At 33.5% G+C, this 19670-nt stretch overlaps 1 protein-coding gene across 3 annotated transcripts in view; it reads left to right on the top strand.

Moving 5' to 3' along the window:
• The window catches only part of ncln (nicalin), a 30929-nt gene that overhangs the window by 8030 nt on the left and 3229 nt on the right, over window positions 1-19670 (top strand). For 2 of the 3 annotated variants that reach the window (XM_062027751.1, XM_062027750.1), the window contains 10 exons: window positions 6229-6373; window positions 6478-6572; window positions 6649-6729; window positions 6805-6908; window positions 10795-10883; window positions 10974-11113; window positions 12461-12687; window positions 12932-13019; window positions 13077-13115; window positions 13190-13353. In XM_062027751.1, coding sequence (XP_061883735.1) covers window positions 6229-6373; window positions 6478-6572; window positions 6649-6729; window positions 6805-6908; window positions 10795-10883; window positions 10974-11113; window positions 12461-12687; window positions 12932-13019; window positions 13077-13115; window positions 13190-13353 — 1172 coding nt within the window. The remainder of the gene's footprint in view (window positions 1-6228; window positions 6374-6477; window positions 6573-6648; window positions 6730-6804; window positions 6909-10794; window positions 10884-10973; window positions 11114-12460; window positions 12688-12931; window positions 13020-13076; window positions 13116-13189; window positions 13354-19670) is intronic. The other variant, XM_062027752.1, reaches the window with a different exon arrangement.

Below are 19670 nucleotides of genomic sequence, written 5' to 3'. Positions count from 1 at the left end.
AAAGATGCTGTCAAACTTGTAGCAATTTTACGGTCAGATATTTAAAATCAAGTTGAAGGCACCCGCGTGGAGAGATTAATTATTAAACTTGTGACGTCTTGCGGGCCAAACTGAACACGCCGGCAGGCTGCACTTCGGGCCGTAGTTTGGACACCCCTGCTTGACAACACATGGAAAATACCTTCATTTTGCACTTTGGGGTAGCGGTTATACTTCACCGTCTTCCCACATCTCCAAACCATGCATGTTGAGCTGGGATGGACTCCAGCTCACCTATGACCTGATTGAGGACCAACAGATTTTGAGTTGCATTACAAAACAATGTAATCCCTGTTTTAATCTCCCTTATTTTACCTTTAATTTCCTTGTTTGCAATTTCACTGCATTTTTTTTTTTTTTTACAATGCTCTAATGAAGTTTCCTCTATAAGTGCCAACCTTCGTTATAAAGTCAGGCACAAGCTTACCAAGTTTTAAGTTATTGAAGTTAAGGAGCTTTTCACAGCGGTTTCTCAACAAGTGCTTTGGGGCTTTTTCCACTTGACGGATTTGACAAAGCAGGCTAGTTTGAATTTTTTATTTTTTTTTATATCTGACCTTAGCATGCTGCATAAAAGTCAGTATGTTTCCATGCACTAAATTAATCTGATTTCTCAAATAGTTTGGTTTCTTCTATTATTACACCTACTTGTTACGTTCTAGTTTCCATGCTTTATCGCTAATGCGACTGTTGGCCATACGCAGTGCGCCTCTCGTACACTAGGGGGCGACTGTGGTCATTTCAGCTTGTTTAGCAATGCAGGAATTTGAAGTAGATAATGCTACATTTTAATAAGACATATATAATAGCTGTCAAACTCAGTATGTAACCTGTAAATATAACTTGGTGCTGGGCGATATGGCTAAAAAGTGTATATCGATATAAGTGTTTTGTATTAGCCGATATCAATATTTATTTATATTTTTTAAGAGCTACCAAAAATAAGGACCAGGAGAAAAATATATTAAATGTTAATATTTTTATTTGAAATGTAACCTTCCTCTGATTATAATCCCCTCAGCTATAAAGGCAGAAAGGAAAGAAAATGTATACACAAGCATGGAAAACACTCGATGTACGGTAAACAAAATATTAAAATGACATTGAGCACTTAATAATAATCTAAAATGAAAATGCAAATTTAAGAAATGTGTTAAAAAAAAAAAAAAAGCTTAATTAAGTGTAACAAAATAGTGCAAAGTGTGAAAATGTAAACCTAGAGCAGGGGTCACCAACCTTTTTGAAACCAAGACCTACTTCTTGGGTAGTGATTAATGCGAAGGGCTACCAGTTTGATACACACTTCAATAAATTGCCAGAAATAGCCAATTTGCTCAATTTACCTTTAACTTTATGTTATTATTAATAATTAATGATATTTACACTTAATTGAACTGTTTAAAAGAGGAGAAAACACGAAGAAAATGACAATTACATTTTGAAACATAGTTTATCTTCAATTTCGACTCTTTAAAATTCAAAATTCAACCCGGAAAAAAGAAAGAGAAAAACTAGCTAATTCGAATCCTTTTGAAAAAATTAAAAAAATAATTTATGGAACATCATTAGTAATTTTTCCTGATTAAGATTAATTTTACAATTTTGATGACATGTTTTAAATTGGTTAAAATCCAATCTACACTTTGTTAGAATATATAACAAATTGGACCAAGCTATATTTCTAACAAAGACAAATCATTATTTCTTCTAGATTTTCCAGAACAAAAATTTTAAAAGAAATTCAAAAGACTTTGAAATAAGATTTAAATTTGATTCTACAGATTTTTTTGGATTTGCCAGAATAATTTTTTTGAATTTTAATCATAATAAGTTTGAAGAAATATTTCACAAATATTCTTTGTTGAAAAAACAGAAGCTAAAATGAAAAATTAAATTAAAATTTATTTATTATTCTTTACAATAAAAAAAATAAATTTACTTGAACATTGATTTAAATTGTCAGGAAAAAAGAGGAAGGAATATAACCGGTAAAAAAGTATATGTGTTTAAAAATCCTTAAAATCATTTTTAAGGTTGTATTTTTTCTCTAAAATTGTCTTTCTGAAAGTTATAAGAAGCAAAGTAAAAAAATAAATGAATTTATTTAAACAAGTGAAGACCAAGTCTTTAAAATATTTTCTTGGATTTTCAAATTCTATTTGAGTTTTGTCTCTCTTAGAATGAAAAATGTCGGGCAAAGCGAGACCAGCTTGTTAGTAAATAAATACAATTTAAAAAATAGAGGCAGCTCACTGGGAAGTGCTGCTATTTGAGCTATTTTTAGAACAGGCCAGCGGGCTACTCATCTGGTCCTTACGGGCACCGCGTTGGTGACCCCTGACCTAGAGAAACCTGAAAATAACAATTTTCTGCAGGTTTGGTGCCAGGAAGTTACAGCTGTGCTCTAAAGGGTGAGCGCGGCTAAGGTGGTGTGGTGTTAGCGGTCTTGGTGGTGACTAGCGCCTTGCATCAATTGCAGACCACAATGGTGTGGCTACGGTCCATTTAAAAAAAATCTCTTCTCACCCAAGAAGTATGGTGTGTTTTCTTTAAATATGTAAAATAAACTAATCTTCAATTTACCCTGACTAAAATGCCATACACATAGATAACTGATTTTTATTAATTCTTATATATTTGCCCTGAATACAGTTGTCTATGGCTTTGTTTCAATATTTACCTGTACCTGTTTGACTGGTGTATTTATTTTAATTTAATTTAATGTTAATTTATTTATTTTCCCTTATTTTATTGTATTTTTTAAATATTTTGTGTCTTGTTTTTTTGGGGGGAAAGGGTACATTTCATATGTCTTAAAACTCCGTAAACAAATGTTAAAAAAAAAATCCCACTGAAGAATGAACCACGAGACAACAAGATGATGCAACCAAACCTGACAGTTGATACTGTTACCTGATTGGCTGTTAGCGTGTCACTCTCATTGATCAGTGATCACTTCCCACATTGCGCGGTTACCAGCGAGCGAGTGCCTTTGTTCATGCAACCAACCTTGATTCGCAACTTTTCAAAACAATTATCAAACGCATTTTTTATTGATATCGATTACGTGTCTACCGCGATATATGTTGATATCGTTTTGTGTCCCAGCTCTTGTTGCCATATATCTTGAAGTTTTTGTAACCGCTTGCATATTTACTACTAACCACTCAAAAACTAAATGTATCCAGTCTATCTCGGAGTGGCATTAATCCACTTCAAGGTATGGCTGGGCGATATGGCCTTTTATTAATATCTGGATATTTTTAGGCCATGTCACGATACACGATATATATCTCGATATTTTGCCTTAGCCTTGAATGACACAGCAGTATGATGATTCTATGTGTCTACATTAAGACATTCTTGTTCATACTGCATTAATATATGCTAATTTTAAACTTTCATGCAGAGCGGGAAATCACATATAAAAGTGTATTTATGAAACAGTTATTAAGCAGTGGCACAAACATTCATGTCATTTCAAAACAGGAAGTGCAAGATTGTCAGAGACATTTTGAAACAAGCTATTAGTGCACTTTTGTGCGTGATGTCACTGAGATGACATATCAAAACAACACTAAATTAAAGTGCACTTTTTGTACAGAACGCCACTACAATAGTTTAAAACAAATAAAGTGCACTTTTGTGCATGATGTCACACAAGATATTTCAATAAGTGTCAAATAAAAATGAGCTGCATAATAGGAAATCAAATAGTGTATGTCCTTCACTATGTGGTAGGTTCCTGCGGACGTTATCTCCTTCTGTTGTTGACTAGTTTTTTCATACGGTGTTGATGTGGAAATGGTTGCTTGGGCATTTTGTTGGTGTGGCACCGAATGGAGATGTTGACATGCGGAGTTTCAAGCACTCTTCATTCTCTAGCGGGTGACTTTTCAAATGATGCTACAAATTAGCAGTAATGCTGCTTTTTGTAGCAACGCTTTTGCTGCATACTTGACATATTACGCTTGTCTGTTCAACATCTTCCCGCTTGAAGCCAAACCACCGCCAAATGATGTACCCCCTGCTGTTTTTCTTGGGAATTAATCATTCTTCCTTCATTTGTTACCAGATTCGCATCTTTCTCTTTCTCATATTACCACTCACACCGCACCGCTAGCATCACAGCTAACCTTACCCATGCCGCTACCTCTCTGCTAGGCGAGGGCGTATGACGTTCAGTGTTTCCCATAAACTGCCAAGATACCTGTGGCGGTGGGGTCGTGGCTATGGGCGTGGTCACCATGACATCATCGAGTAATTTGTGTAATTTACTACAATGATATGATTTTCTCTAAAAAGGTTAAAAAAATGTATACTTACTAATTAATAATAACAGTTTTGTTTTAAACGGACATCCATCCATCCATCCATCCATTTTACAATATAATTACAACATTTTATGTACCGTAATTTCCGTACTATAAGCCGCACCTGCCTATAAGCCGCACCAGCTAAATTTAGGGGAAAATACAGATTGCTCCATATATATGCCGCACCCGACTATAAGCCGCAGGCGTTTTGATGTGTAATTACCGTAGTATATAGGGGTTCCTGATACCACGGAGGGGATTGTCGGGACAGAGATGACTGTTTGGGAACGCAAAGCGTCCCATTTATTAACAATAAATCTTTCAATCATTCAATCAAACTTTCACATCTTTGACATGGCGAACAGCATTCGTGCAGAGTACAAATAATACAACGGTATTACTGGTAGTCAGTCTTTAATCATTGTGTCATCGTCTTCCTCCTGCGTACTAAAACCACCGAAATCCTCTTCGTCGGTGTCGGAGAAGAACAGGTCCAAAATGGCGTCGTCAGCCAAGTCAAGGGTACGTGCAGCAGCTCTATTTCCTTCTTTGACAGCCAGATCGATTGCCTTTAACTTAAAAGCAGCATCATATGCACTTCTCCGTTTGTTTTCCATATTGAGGGTGTTTGCATGAACACTTCCTTCGCGCAAACTGTCGCTGACGCTCTCCTACTCTTTGTTTTGCTCTCGGTAGTGCGCACCCCTGGTTACCGTAAGCCGTTAAAAAAAGCCGTAAAAAAGCCGCACCATCGTAAAAGCCGCAGGGACCAAAACGAGGGGGAAAAGTAGCGGCTTATAGTTCGGAAATTACGGTACATATTTATATACAGATTTGAACAATAAGTTATTCACTGAAATATATTTATTAATTGTGGTTCTTACAAAAAAAATCTTATAAAATATAAAAGCTAAAATGTCTCAAAGCTCTGCCCCTTTAATTAGTGCATACTAAATAATTTAACTTTAGCCTACTACTACAACCATATTATTTACCAGCAACATAAAGTGAAACAGAGGCAGATGTGTCCTGCCACAGTCAGTAACAAATAAACAGAAAACAGTAGTGGTGGTAGATAGACACAGAGCTTCATCAAACATCTGATCCACTGAACAAAGAGCTCCAAAAATCTTGAACTTTAGACTGCCATCAGTTTTACTCCCTACACTTAACCATGTGTTTCCTACTGCCTGCAGACTTTGCACCCTTTGTTATATACACATGTTGTGTTTCTAATGTAAATACATTTAATAAAGTCAAATACAAATAAGGCAACAAGAGAAGTATCCTACACTTCTCTTTTGTAAAGTAAATCTGAACAGCCGATATGGGCATCTACATCAACTATATGATTTGCCTGAGAAGCTGGAGAGGACAAAAAAAATATATATATATATTTTTTATTTTATTTTATTTTTAAAAAAAAATAATTTAAATTTACATTTTTTTATTTTATTTTTTTATTTATTTTTTATTCGTGGCGGACGTAATTCTTTCGTGGCGGGCCGCCACAAATAAATGAATATGTGGGAAACACTGACGTTGCACGCACGACAGTATGTGACGTATGTAAGAAGGTGCGCTTGTTTTATGTCTCTGTGAGAAGGAGAGACAAGAAAGAGTGAGAAGAGCCTGTAGTGTAATGCCCGCAGCTAAAAGCAACTGCGTGAGAACGTATACTCCAATATCACCATATAGTCATTTTCTATATCGCACAGCGACAAACCCGCGATATATCGAGTATATTCCATATATCGCCCAGCCCTACATCAAGGTGAAGCAGGTGTACTTGTCCTCGTGTTCTGCTCTTGAAAAATGGTGTCGTGTGGCCACACAATATTGTGTTTATTAAATGCCTTTGTTATTTGTGTAGCAGTTCATGGAGCTGGAGCCGGAGATGTTGTCCACTGAGACCATCGTCCCCGTCTACTTTGCCATGGAGGACAATGAGCTGCTGTCCATTTACACCCAAACCCTGACCTCGTCCTCGTCGCAGGGAGCTCTGTCTGCGGCAGAAGGTGAGCACTTCCTGTTTGCTCCCAGCCTGGGCTACACCGTTTGTAGCGATAGAAGCAAGACATGGACATGTCAAATGCGTCACACTTGTGTTATTGTTGTGCAGTATTGCTGCACACGGCCACCGCTAACGGCTTCCAGATGGTCACCAGCGGTTCTCAGAGCAAGGCCATGAGCGACTGGGCCATCACCAGTCTGGAGGTGAGCGGCTGAACCGCGAATGAACGTTCTGATTTTTCACCCGCTGATACTTTTTTATCTGTGTTGGTATAAAAAGGGGCGCCTGGCTGGTGTCGGAGGCGAGGACCTGCCCACTATAGTCGTGGTGGCCCATTATGACGCCTTTGGAGTCGCTCCGGTACGGTCCGCCATTTTGGAAGCATGCCCCGACATGCTATCCGTGTAACACAGTTGGCGTTTATTGTGCGTGCAGTGGCTGTCGTACGGCGCCGACTCAAATGGAAGCGGTGTGTCCATGTTACTGGAGCTGGCCCGTCTCTTCTCGAAACTCTACACCTATAAGAGGACACACGCTGGGTAAGGACGCTCACACTGCCAGCAGATGAAGTGCACTCACTTGACACCAAGACTATGTTCACACTGCAGGTTAAAGTGGCCCAAATCTGAATTGTTTTTTTTTTTAATCCGATTTTTTTCCAGTTTACTGTTTACACTGCAAGTCAAATGTGATTTTTATCAGACTCCAGTGTGAACGCGCACAGGCCCTAATGTGTCCCCATTGTGGCCTCGACGTCACTTGCATGCACCCTTCCATAAATTGAAAACAGGAAGTTGACCGGGAGGAAGTCGTTACTACTACAAAATAAAAGTCGCAACACATTAAAAATTAGTGGGTTTTTTTAACGTGAAAGTGAATTAAATGTAATATAATCAGTAGGGATGTCTGATAATATCGGACTGCCGATATTATCGCCCGATAAATGCTTCAAAATGTAATATCGGAAATTATCGGTATCGGTTTCAAAAAGTAAAATGTATGACTTTTTAAAACGCCGCTGTGTACACGGACGTAGGGAGAAGTACAGAGCGCCAATAAACCTTAAAGGCACTGCCTTTCCGTGCCGGCCCAATCACATAATATCTACGGCTATTCACACACACAAGTGAATGCAATGCATACTCGGTCAACAGCCATACAGGTCACACTAAGGGTGGCCGTATAAACAACGTTAACACTGTTACAAATATGCGCCACACTGTGAACCCACACCAAACAAGAATGACCAACACATTTCGGGAGAACATCCGCACCGCAACACAACATAAACACAACAGAGCAAATACCCAGAACCCCTTGCAGCACTAACTCTTCCGAGACGCTACAATATGCACCATTTTTTTCCATAAATTTAGTTGATTTATTTTGGAAAACCTTGTTACATTGTTTAATGCATCCAGCGGGGCATCACAACAAAATTAGGCATAATAATGTGTTAATTCCACGACTGTATATATCGGTATCGGTTGATATCGGAATTGGTAATTAAGAGTTGGACAATATCGGGATATCGGCAAAAAAGCCATTATCGGACATCTCTAATAATCAGGCATGTGATTTTTCCGTCTATAGTCGGAAATCTGTGTTTTTTTTATCTCCTGTAAAAATATTAACATTTTCTGCTTTTCCCGACCTACAATGTGTGTTAAAATCTTGATCCGCCTCTTTGCCATACCTGCCAACAACTACGGTTTTCCCGTAATGAGTACGGTCTTTGATAATCCAGTGGTAAAAACTATAGTTTTCCATTAAAAATGATGAACTTAAAAATCGAAGCTACGTAGTGAAGCAACTCCACGGGCAGAGGACAAAATATATGGGAAACGTCAATAATGGTTGCTTTACGTATAGGAAAATCCATGATTGGTTGGTTGGTTTACTATGATGAGTCACGATTGGGTAAGATTAAGACAAAAACATTACAGATGGGCCAATCAGAGGAAAGATAGGGCGGGTCATGGAACCAGGAAGGGAAATCACAACAGACATCCCAAATGACGACGACAGAGTCGTAGAAGAGAAGAGGGAATATTCAAGCGGGTGATTTATATATTTAAAAAAACTAGTGGAAGATGGCAGAGGGATTTTCTTCCTTAGATTTTTCTTTTAGCGACGTAGACAACGTCTAGGAAACCCACAATTCGTCCACTTGACCACATTTGGACAAATGTATGCATCTGGATAAAACAATGACCAACACATTCATTTGAGTTGTTTACCATGTAAGCCCAAATCAAAACTGCTCTCGACATGGAATACACATTTAAGAACACACATGATTGTGGAAAGTTTATTTATATAGCCCTTAATCACAAGTGTCTCAAAGAGCTGCACGAGCCACAACCACATCCAAGGCCGCCCCCTTTGTCCTCCCACCAGGGCACCGCCCTTGACCTGGCTCAAAACACATGCCTGTATAATGTATGAATGGATGTATATAGTGTAATATAGTTGGTAGGGTTCTAATCTTTTAATGGCTGTTAAGTAGAGGAGACCCAGACATCAGCGTGGATCTGCGAGAGCTTTATTTTTCAACTCGCATGTAAACAAATGCATCACAGCGTCAATTCCGGTCTTTTAACAATCGCTATTTCTTTAGAATCAAAATATATATTCATAAATTACATATAGTCTATTATTTGCGCACTATTGACAAGTGATGCACCGATAATTTGGTCGTTTTAAATAGACTTTGCTCACAAATCTGGATGTTGTGAGGAAAGACGTAGCTCGCCTTAAGCTGACGAAAAAGTCACATTCAGGTCACATTGTGTTTAGACTGAAGTCACATTTGAAATGATCAGATTCCAATCGGATTCAGGACTACCTACTGATGTGGCCTGAACCTGATGCAAAAAGATCAGCTTTGAAGCACTTTGGAGTGTTTAGACTGGCAAAAATGATCAGAATTGTGTCACCTGAGGGCAAAAAAATCAGATTAGTTGGGCAGTGTAAACGGTGCGGTAGATACTAAAGGTATCCCAATACGATATTGATATCATTATGATTTTAGCAGAAAAAAAACTACTAATTATTGGACTATACAAAAGGTAAACATGGTAGGCTATAGCACTGGTTCTCAAACTGTTTTCACCAAAGACCACCTCAGAAAACACTCGGCTCACTAAGTACCACCATAATGACCAACATTAAAATACAGTAGCGTAGTAGGCTTAAGTATTCATTAAAAACAATGTAGAGGTTATATTTAATAATTATACTTGGGTTGAAACAGTATAAAATCTCACGGAATGATATTATCACGGTATTAAGGCCACGGTACGATATTATTGCAGTATATGACCAAAAACAAAAAGCTTGGTAAAAATGCCATAGTGTGTAAAATGCTGTGGCAGGAATGTTTAGGATAAACATGCGTACTGTAATTGAACACAAACATAATGTTAAAATGTCCTAATCAGATTTATTCCTACAAAAAATCATTTGTAAGTGCAAATAATTGTGCTGGAACATATATTGTTTTAAGCAAATATTAAAAAGAATAACTTACAGTTGATGTCTTTAAAGTAACAAGGTAAAACATCCAGTGTAAAAAGTGTTAAACAATAATGTACAGTTTAGAAGCAGTGTCCTTTACAGTGGACATGTTTTACATCAGTCTGGAAAATGTTGTTTCTATGAAAAATAATCCAACAATATAACTTTTAATAATGTAAATACCTCACACAGGCAATTTCAGCACCTCCAAATGTGATAATGAAAACTACAACTCGGAGGAATCAAACAGCTGGTGCGTAATAAGTACAATTCTTAAAGTATTAACACTTTTAGGGCGCAACAAAAAAAACCAGCATGAACTATACACTCGTGCCATCTAATGTCTCCGACTTAATGCCAGACTTGCAAATGAGACTCAGAAATGTGATCATGAAACAAGAACTGGACAGCAGTTATTATAATCAGCTCATTTTTAAATGTTGCAATAAAAACAAGATGTTATTATCAAACACAATTAATATTTACTATCATACACAAAAGTACTGAAAATTAGTACCGTTGATTACTGGTATCGATTCCCAGGTAGCGGGAATCTGTACCGTATCGTCTCAAATTTGGACGTTACCAATTTCTATTTATAGTGCAACATGTGGCGCTGTGTTGTGTAACTACACAACCAGTAGTGTATTTTAAGAGGATGATATATTAGTAGAATTTTTTATTTTTTATTTAGTGGGTTTTGAAAGTATAAATGTCGGTTTTGTTTATTTTTTCTCTGGCAGACCAGGTGTGTAATTAGGTGTGTTAAGACGCCATCTACTATATGGAGTCTAAACAAGCTACATTCAGGCAGTCCCATTATAATGTGTTTATGTATGATGGTAACTGGTGAATAATGGTGAAAATGCGTCAAAAACTGAATTAAGAACTGCTTTGTGTGTTCAGATACAACTTGTTGTTCTTTGTATCTGGTGGAGGCAAGTTCAACTACCAGGGCACCAAACGCTGGCTGGAAGACAACCTGGACCACACAGGTACGCTCCATCACACCTGCGCCTCTCTAGCAAGCTCCACACCGTCCACCGCCATGCCCACGTTTATTTCATTTTTTTGTATTTTCATAGACTCCAGCCTGTTGCAGGACAACGTGGCGTTTGTGTTGTGTCTGGACACTCTGGGCAACGGAGACGCTCTGCACCTGCACGTGTCCAAACCCCCCAAAGAGGGAACTCCTCAGTTTGCTCTGCTCAAGGAGCTGGAGATGGTAAGATGTCTGTCAGCTTGCTGTATTTTAATATGAACAATACTAATTATAATAGTTATAATAATTATACTCATTGTAATATTACTACTACTAATAAATAATATATATAATAATAGTAACAATAATTATACTATTGGTAATGATACTAATACCTATAATAATAATAATAATAATAAAATATATAATATTAATAATAATACAAATAATTATTATAACAATATTAATTATAATACTAATTAGTAATAACACTACTAATAACTATAGTAACAATAATACTTATAATACAATATAAATATAATTTAAATTGTAATACTAATAATAAAATTATAATAATTATCATACTAAGAATAATAATTATAACAATATTATGTATATTTATAATACTAGTAGTAATAACACTACTAATAATAACTATAGTAACAATAATACTTATAATATAAATACAATTTAAATTGTAATACTAATAATACAATTATAATAATTATCATACTAAGAATAATACTAATAATAATTATAACAATATTATTTATATTTATAATACTAATAGTAATACTACTACTAATAATAATAATTATTATTATTATAACAATATTAATAATTGTAATATTTAAAATACTAACAATAATAATAGAAATTATAATATAATACTAAAAATAATACCAATAATAATTATAACAATATTAACAATTATATTTACGATAATACTAATTGTATTAATACTAATATTTATTATAATAATAATAATAATACCAATTAGGGCTGCAACAACTAATCGATTAATTCGATTAAAATTGATTATAAAAATAGTTGCCGATTAATTTAGTCATCGATTCGTTGGATCTATGCTATGCGCATGCGCAGAGGCTTTTAAAATGTGTTTTTTTTTTTTTTTTTTTTAAATAAATCTTTATTTATAAACTGCAAAATTTACAAACAGCTGAGAAACAATAATCAAAATAAGTATGGTGCCAGTATGCTGTTTTTTTCCCAATAAAATACTGGAAAGGATAGAAATGTAGTTTGTCTCTTTTATCCGATTATTAATCGATTAATCGAAGTAATAATCGACAGATTAATCTATTATCAAATTAATCGTTAGTTGCAGCCCTAATACCAATAATAATTATAACTATTAATAATTATAATAATACTGATGATGATTAACTATAATAATTAAAACAATATTAATAATTATAATAGTTATAATAATATTAATTGTAATATTTATAATAATTATAATTATAATATTTATACTAATAATAATTATACTAACAATTTATCAATATAAATAATGAAGTTCCATTGCATCCCAGCGAGGTTTGTGGCTGACGTGTGGGTGTCTCCCAGGTGTCCAGCAGCCAGCACCCCGAGGTCAAGTTCTCCATGGTGCACAAGAAAATCAACCTGGCCGACGACATGCTGGCCTGGGAGCACGAGCGCTTCGGGATCCGCCGCCTGCCGGCCTTCACGCTCTCGCACCTGCCCTCGCACCGCCTGGCGCAGCGCTCCAGCATCATGGACGTGCGGTCAGTGTCACCCTTTCCTCGCCACGGAGCGGGAGAGCCCCCTGCTGGGTGGGTTCATTACTGCACAAAACTCTTTTTTTTGTCCTAACTAATGTCAGCCAGTGTTGTAGTGCCACCTAACGGTGAGACTTTAGTTAGCAGTTAGCATTACAAACACATACTGTCTGCTGTGCTTTATTGTGTTCATGAAGTGTTACACACTCATAATGATGACCTTTTATACCCAATAGGTAAGAAATGTACTCACTCTTGTCTCCATGATTCTTGCTCTAATTGTTTGTGTGTCCTGCAGGCCTCATGTTGACGTCCACAAGCTGAGCAGAAACACCAAAGTGGTGGCAGAAGCTCTGGCCCGAGTTATCTACAACCTGACAGAAAAGGTGCGGACACGGAGAAAAGTGTGTAGTGTTGCCGATCTGACACCTCTTTCTTCTCAGGGCGCTCCCAGCGACATGCAGATCTTCAGCGAACAAATGGTAGTGTGTGTCCGCCGCCTACTTTCCCTCCACGCCACGTGCTGTAACCTTTAACCCTGTGCTCGCACCCGCAGAAGGTCCAGGAGGAGCACCTGTCCGCCGTGGTGGACTGGCTCACGGCGCAGCCTCGAGCCGCCCAGCTGGTGGACAAGGACAGCAGCGTGGTGTCCACCTTGGAGTACCACTTGGGACGCTACCTCAAGGATGTCAAGAAACACTACGTCAAAGCAGACAAAAGGTACGTCCTTCTCCTCTCACACACTACTCGCTTTTCATCACCCCACACCTTTCACCTTGTAGTAGTCATTGTGCTTTTATTACAAGTTGTAGTAGTCATTGTGCTTTTATTACAAGTTGTAGTAGTCATTGTGGTTTTATTACGAGTAGTCATTGTGGTTTTATTACAAGTAGTAGTAGTCATTGTGGTTTTATTACAAGTAGTAGTAGTCATTGTGGTTTTATTACAAGTAGTAGTAGTCATTGTGGTTTTATTACAAGTTGTAGTAGTCGTTGTGGTTTTATTACAAGTAGTAGTAGTCATTGTGGTTTTATTACAAGTAGTAGTAGTCATTGTGGTTTTATTACAAGTTGTAGTAGTCGTTGTGGTTTTATTACAAGTAGTAGTAGTCGTTGTGGTTTTATTACAAGTAGTAGTAGTCATTGTTGTATTAGTAAAATTACTACTAGTAGTCATTGTTGTCTTAGTAGAATTACTACTAGTAGTCATTGTTGTATTAGTAGAATTACTACTAGTAGTCATTGTTGTATTAGTATAATTACTACTTTTAATCATTGTTGTATTAGTAGTAGTATTACTACTAGTAATCATTGTTGTATTTTTAGTAGTATTACTAGTAATCATTGTTGTATTATTAGTAGTATTACTAGTAGTAATTGTTGTTGTAGTAGTAATATTACTATTAGTAGTAGTGCTAGTTTTACTAGTAGTAGTAATCATTGTTGTAGTATTACAAGTAGTAGTATTACCAGTAGTAGTATTAGTAATATTACTAGTAGTAGTAGTGCTAGTATTACTGGTAGTAGTAGTCATTGTTGTAGTATTACTAGTAGTAGTATTAGTAATATTTCTACTGGGAGTAGTATTAGTAATATTACTACTAGTAGTAGTAGTACTATTACTAGTAGTAGTACTAGTGGTAGTAATCATTGTATTATTACTAGTAGTAGTAATTATTATTATTAGTAATATTACTACTAGTAGTAGTATTACTAGTTGTCATTGTTGTATTATTAGTAGTATTACTAGTAGTAATTGTTGTTGTATTACTAGCAGTTGTAGTAGTAGTATTATTATTAGTAGTGGTGGTGGTGGTGGTGGTGGTGGTATTACTAGTAGTAGTCATTGTTGTATTATTAATAGTAATACTAGTAGTAGTATTACCAATAGTAGTAGTAATATTACTAGTAGTAGTAGTAATATTACTAATAGTATTACTTGTAGTAGTAATTGTTGTATTATTACTAGTAGTAGCCATTGTTGTATTATTACTAGTCATAGTACGAGTCATTGTTGTATTATTAGTTGTATTACTAGTAGTAATTGTTCTATTATTAATAGTATTACTAGTAGTAGTAGTATGACTAGTGGCCATTGTAGTATTATTATTAGTATTACTAGTAATAGTATTACTAGTAGTAATTGTTTCATTATTACTAGTATAACTAGTAATAGTATTACTAGTAGTAATTGTTTCATTATTACTAGTATAACTAGTAATATTACTAGTAGTAGTTATTGCTGTATTACTGGTAGTAATACTAGTGGTATTGGTACTAGTAATAATTGTAGTATTATTAGTTGTAGTAGTTGTAGTATTACTAGTGTTAGCAGTAGTAATTGTAGTATTACTACTAGTAGTAGTAATTGTAGTATTATTATGATTAGTAGTAATAGTAATTGTAGTAGTATTATTATGATTAGTAGTAATAGTAATTGTAGTAGTATTATTAGTAGTAGTAGTAGTAATTGTAATAGTAGTATTAGGATTAGTAGCAGCAGTTATTGTAGTATTAGTATTAGTAACAGCAGCATTTGTAGTGGTAGTAATTGTAGTATAATTATTAACAACCGCAATTGTATTATTAGTAGTAGTCGTAGATGTAGTATTATCAGTAGTAGTAGTAGCAGCAGCAGCTATTGTAGTGTAATTATTATTAGAAACATCAGCCATTTTAGTAGTAGTAATTGTATTATTAGCAAAAGCAGCAATTATAGCATTGGTAGTGGTAGTAATTGTAGTAGTATTAGTAGTAACATCAGCTAATGTAGTATTATTAGTAGATTATTAGTAGTAGTAACAGCAGCAATTGTAGTAGTATCATTATTATTAGTAGTAGTAATGGTAGTAATTGTGTTATTAATATGTGTAGTAGAAATTGTAGTCGTAGTAGCAGCTGCAGCTATTGTTGTATGAGTACTAATTATAGTAGTATTATATTATTACTAACAACAGTAATTGTAGTAGTAGCAGCAGCTGCAGCTATTGTAGTATTAGTAGTAATTGTAGTAGTGTTATATTATTACTAACAGTAGTAATTGTAGTAGTATTATATTATTACTAACAGTAGTAATTACAGTAGTATTATATTATTACTAACAGTAGCAATTGTAGTAGTATTATATTATTACTAACAGTAGTAATTGTAGTAGTGTTATATTATTACTAACAGTAGCAATTGTAGTAGTATTATATTATTACTAACAGTAGTAATTGTAGTAGTGTTATATTATTACTAACAGTAATTATTGTAGTAGTGTTATATTATTACTAACAGTAGTAATTGTAGTAGTGTTATATTATTACTAACAGTAGTAATTGTAGTAGTGTTATATTATTACTAACAGTAGTAATTGTAGTAGTGTTATATTATTACTAACAGTAGTAATTGTAGTAGTGTTATATTATTACTAACAGTAGTAATTGTAGTAGTGTTATATTATTACTAACAGTAGTAATTGTAGTAGTATTATATTATTACTAACAGTAGCAATTGTAGTAGTATTATATTATTACTAACAGTAGCAATTGTAGTAGTATTATATTATTACTAACAGTAGTAATTGTAGTAGTATTATATTATTACTAACAGTAGTAATTGTAGTAGTATTATAGTATTACTAACAGTAGTAATTGTAGTAGTGTTATATTATTACTAACAGTAGCAATTGTAGTAGTATTATATTATTACTAACAGTAGTACCGTATTTCCTTGAATAGCCGCAGGGGCGCTAATTAATTTAAAACCTCTTCTCACTCCTGCGGTTACCTAAACCATGCGGAATGAGCAAGCATGCTCTAATTATTTTAAAACCTCTTCTCACTCCGGCGCATACCTTATCATTAAAAACACATTTAATAAAAAAAACGTTATTATGATCTTACCTTTACTTGTAGATGGGTCCATGTGCAGCTGCTTCTGATCAAAGGCAGTCTTTCTCATCTTTCTTCAATTTTAAAAGTCTCTGGAGATATTCCTCTAATTATTACCTCCTGCTTCGATTGAAAGTCCAGTTTAGAAAACGGTTTTATTTTAGATATGTAATCCTCCATGTTAAAAGTGCAAGCAAACAATTGCTGCATGCTTGCTGCTTGTTGTCTTCTTCTGCAGTACCTGTCTCCTGCAGTACTGGTAGTCGCAAGAAGGATCACTAGCGCCCTCTACCACCTGGAGGCGGGAGTCATTTAATGACTCATATTTGACCCGGCGGAAGTGCCAAGCATGCGCTAATTATTTTGCGAAACGAGTTTGACCCGGCTGTAATTCTAGGCAGGCGAATACTATATTCCCGGCGCCAATTCAAGGAAATACGGTAATTGTAGTAGTATTATATTATTACTAACAGTAGTAATTGTAGTAGTATTATATTATTACTAACAGTAGTAATTGTAGTAGTGTTATATTATTACTAACAGTAATTATTGTAGTAGTGTTATATTATTACTAACAGTAGTAATTGTAGTAGTGTTATATTATTACTAACAGTAGTAATTGTAGTAGTGTTATATTACTAACAGTAGTAATTGTAGTAGTGTTATATTATTACTAACAGTAGTAATTGTAGTAGTATTATATTATTACTAACAGTAGCAATTGTAGTAGTATTATATTATTACTAACAGTAGCAATTGTAGTAGTATTATATTATTACTAACAGTAGTAATTGTAGTAGTATTATATTATTACTAACAGTAGTAATTGTAGTAGTATTATAGTATTACTAACAGTAGTAATTGTAGTAGTGTTATATTATTACTAACAGTAGTAATTGTAGTAGTGTTATATTATTACTAACAGTAGTAATTGTAGTAGTGTTATATTATTACTAACAGTAGTAATTGTAGTAGTGTTATATTATTACTAACAGTAGTAATTGTAGTAGTATTATATTATTACTAACAGTAGTAATTGTAGTAGTATTATATTATTACTAACAGTAATTATTGTAGTAGTGTTATATTATTACTAACAGTAGTAATTGTAGTAGTGTTATATTATTACTAACAGTAATTATTGTAGTAGTGTTATATTATTACTAACAGTAGTAATTGTAGTAGTGTTATATTATTACTAGCAGTAGTAATTGTAGTAGTATTATATTATTACTAACAGTAGTAATTGTAGTAGTGTTATATTATTACTAACAGTAGTAATTGTAGTAGTGTTATATTATTACTAGCAGTAGTAATTGTAGTAGTGTTATATTATTACTAGCAGTAGTAATTGTAGTAGTGTTATATTATTACTAGCAGTAGTAATTGTAGTAGTGTTATATTATTACTAACAGTAGTAATTGTAGTAGTGTTATATTATTACTAACAGTAGTAATTGTAGTAGTATTATATTATTACTAACAGCAGTAATTGTAGTAGTAGTAGTAGCAGCTGCAGCTATTGTTGTATTAGTAGTAATTGTAGTAGTATTATATTATTACTAACAGTAGTAATTGTAGTAGTATTATATTACTAACAGCAGTAATTGTAGTAGTGTTATATTATTACTAACAGTAGTAATTGTAGTAGTATTATATTATTACTAACAGTAGTAATTGTAGTAGTATTATATTATTACTAACATCAGTAATTGTAGTAGTATTATATTATTACTAACAACAGTAATTGTAGTAGTGTTATATTATTACTAACAGTAGTAATTGTAGTAGTGTTATATTATTACTAACAGTAATTATTGTAGTAGTGTTATATTATTACTAACAGTAGTAATTGTAGTAGTGTTATATTATTACTAACAGTAATTATTGTAGTAGTGTTATATTATTACTAACAGCAGTAATTGTAGTAGTATTATATTATTACTAACAGTAGCAATTGTAGTAGTGTTATATTATTACTAACAGCAGTAATTGTAGTAGTATTATATTATTACTAACAACAGTAATTGTAGTAGTATTATATTATTACTAACAGTAGTAATTGTAGTAGTGTTATATTATTACTAACAGTAGTAATTGTAGTAGTATTATATTATTACTAACATCAGTAATTGTAGTAGTATTATATTATTACTAACAGTAGTAATTGTAGTAGTATTATATTATTACTAACATCAGTAATTGTAGTAGTATTATATTATTACTAACAGCAGTAATTGTAGTAGTGTTATATTATTACTAACAGCAGTAATTGTAGTAGTATTATATTATTACTAACAGTAGTAATTGTAGTAGTATTATATTATTACTAACAGTAGTAATTGTAGTAGTATTATATTATTACTAACATCAGTAATCGTAGTAATATTATATTATTACTAACAGCAGTAATTGTAGTAGTATTATATTATTACTAGCAGTAGTAATTGTAGTAGTATTATATTATTACTAACATCAGTAATTGTAGTAGTATTATATTATTACTAACAGCAGTAATTGTAGTAGTATTATATTATTACTAACAGCAATAATTGTAGTAGTATTATATTATTACTAACAGTAGTAATTGTAGTAGTGTTATATTATTACTAACAGTAGTAATTGTAGTATTATTATATTATTACTAACAGTAGCAATTGTAGTAGTGTTATATTATTACTAACAGCAGTAATTGTAGTAGTATTATATTATTACTAACAGCAGTAATTGTAGTAGTATTATATTATTACTAACAGTAGTAATTGTAGTAGTATTATATTATTACTAACAGTAGTAATTGTAGTAGTATTATATTATTGCTAACAGCAGTAATTGTAGTAGTGTTATATTATTACTAACAGTAGTAATTGTAGTAGTGTTATATTATTACTAACAGTAGTAATTGTAGTATTATTATATTATTACTAACAGTAGCAATTGTAGTAGTGTTATATTATTACTAACAGCAGTAATTGTAGTAGTATTATATTATTACTAACAGCAGTAATTGTAGTAGTATTATATTATTACTAAAAGTAGTAATTGTAGTAGTATTATATTATTACTAACAGCAGTAATTGTAGTAGTATTATATTATTACTAACAGTAGTAATTGTAGTAGTATTATATTATTACTAACAGTAGTAATTGTAGTAGTATTATAT

The sequence above is a fragment of the Entelurus aequoreus genome, linkage group LG19 (assembly GCF_033978785.1).
Source record: "Entelurus aequoreus isolate RoL-2023_Sb linkage group LG19, RoL_Eaeq_v1.1, whole genome shotgun sequence".
In the NCBI taxonomy this organism is placed as follows: Eukaryota; Metazoa; Chordata; class Actinopteri; order Syngnathiformes; family Syngnathidae; genus Entelurus; species Entelurus aequoreus.
Note: the sequence above shows the minus strand (reverse complement) of the source record. Positions and strands in the feature narration are given on the sequence as shown.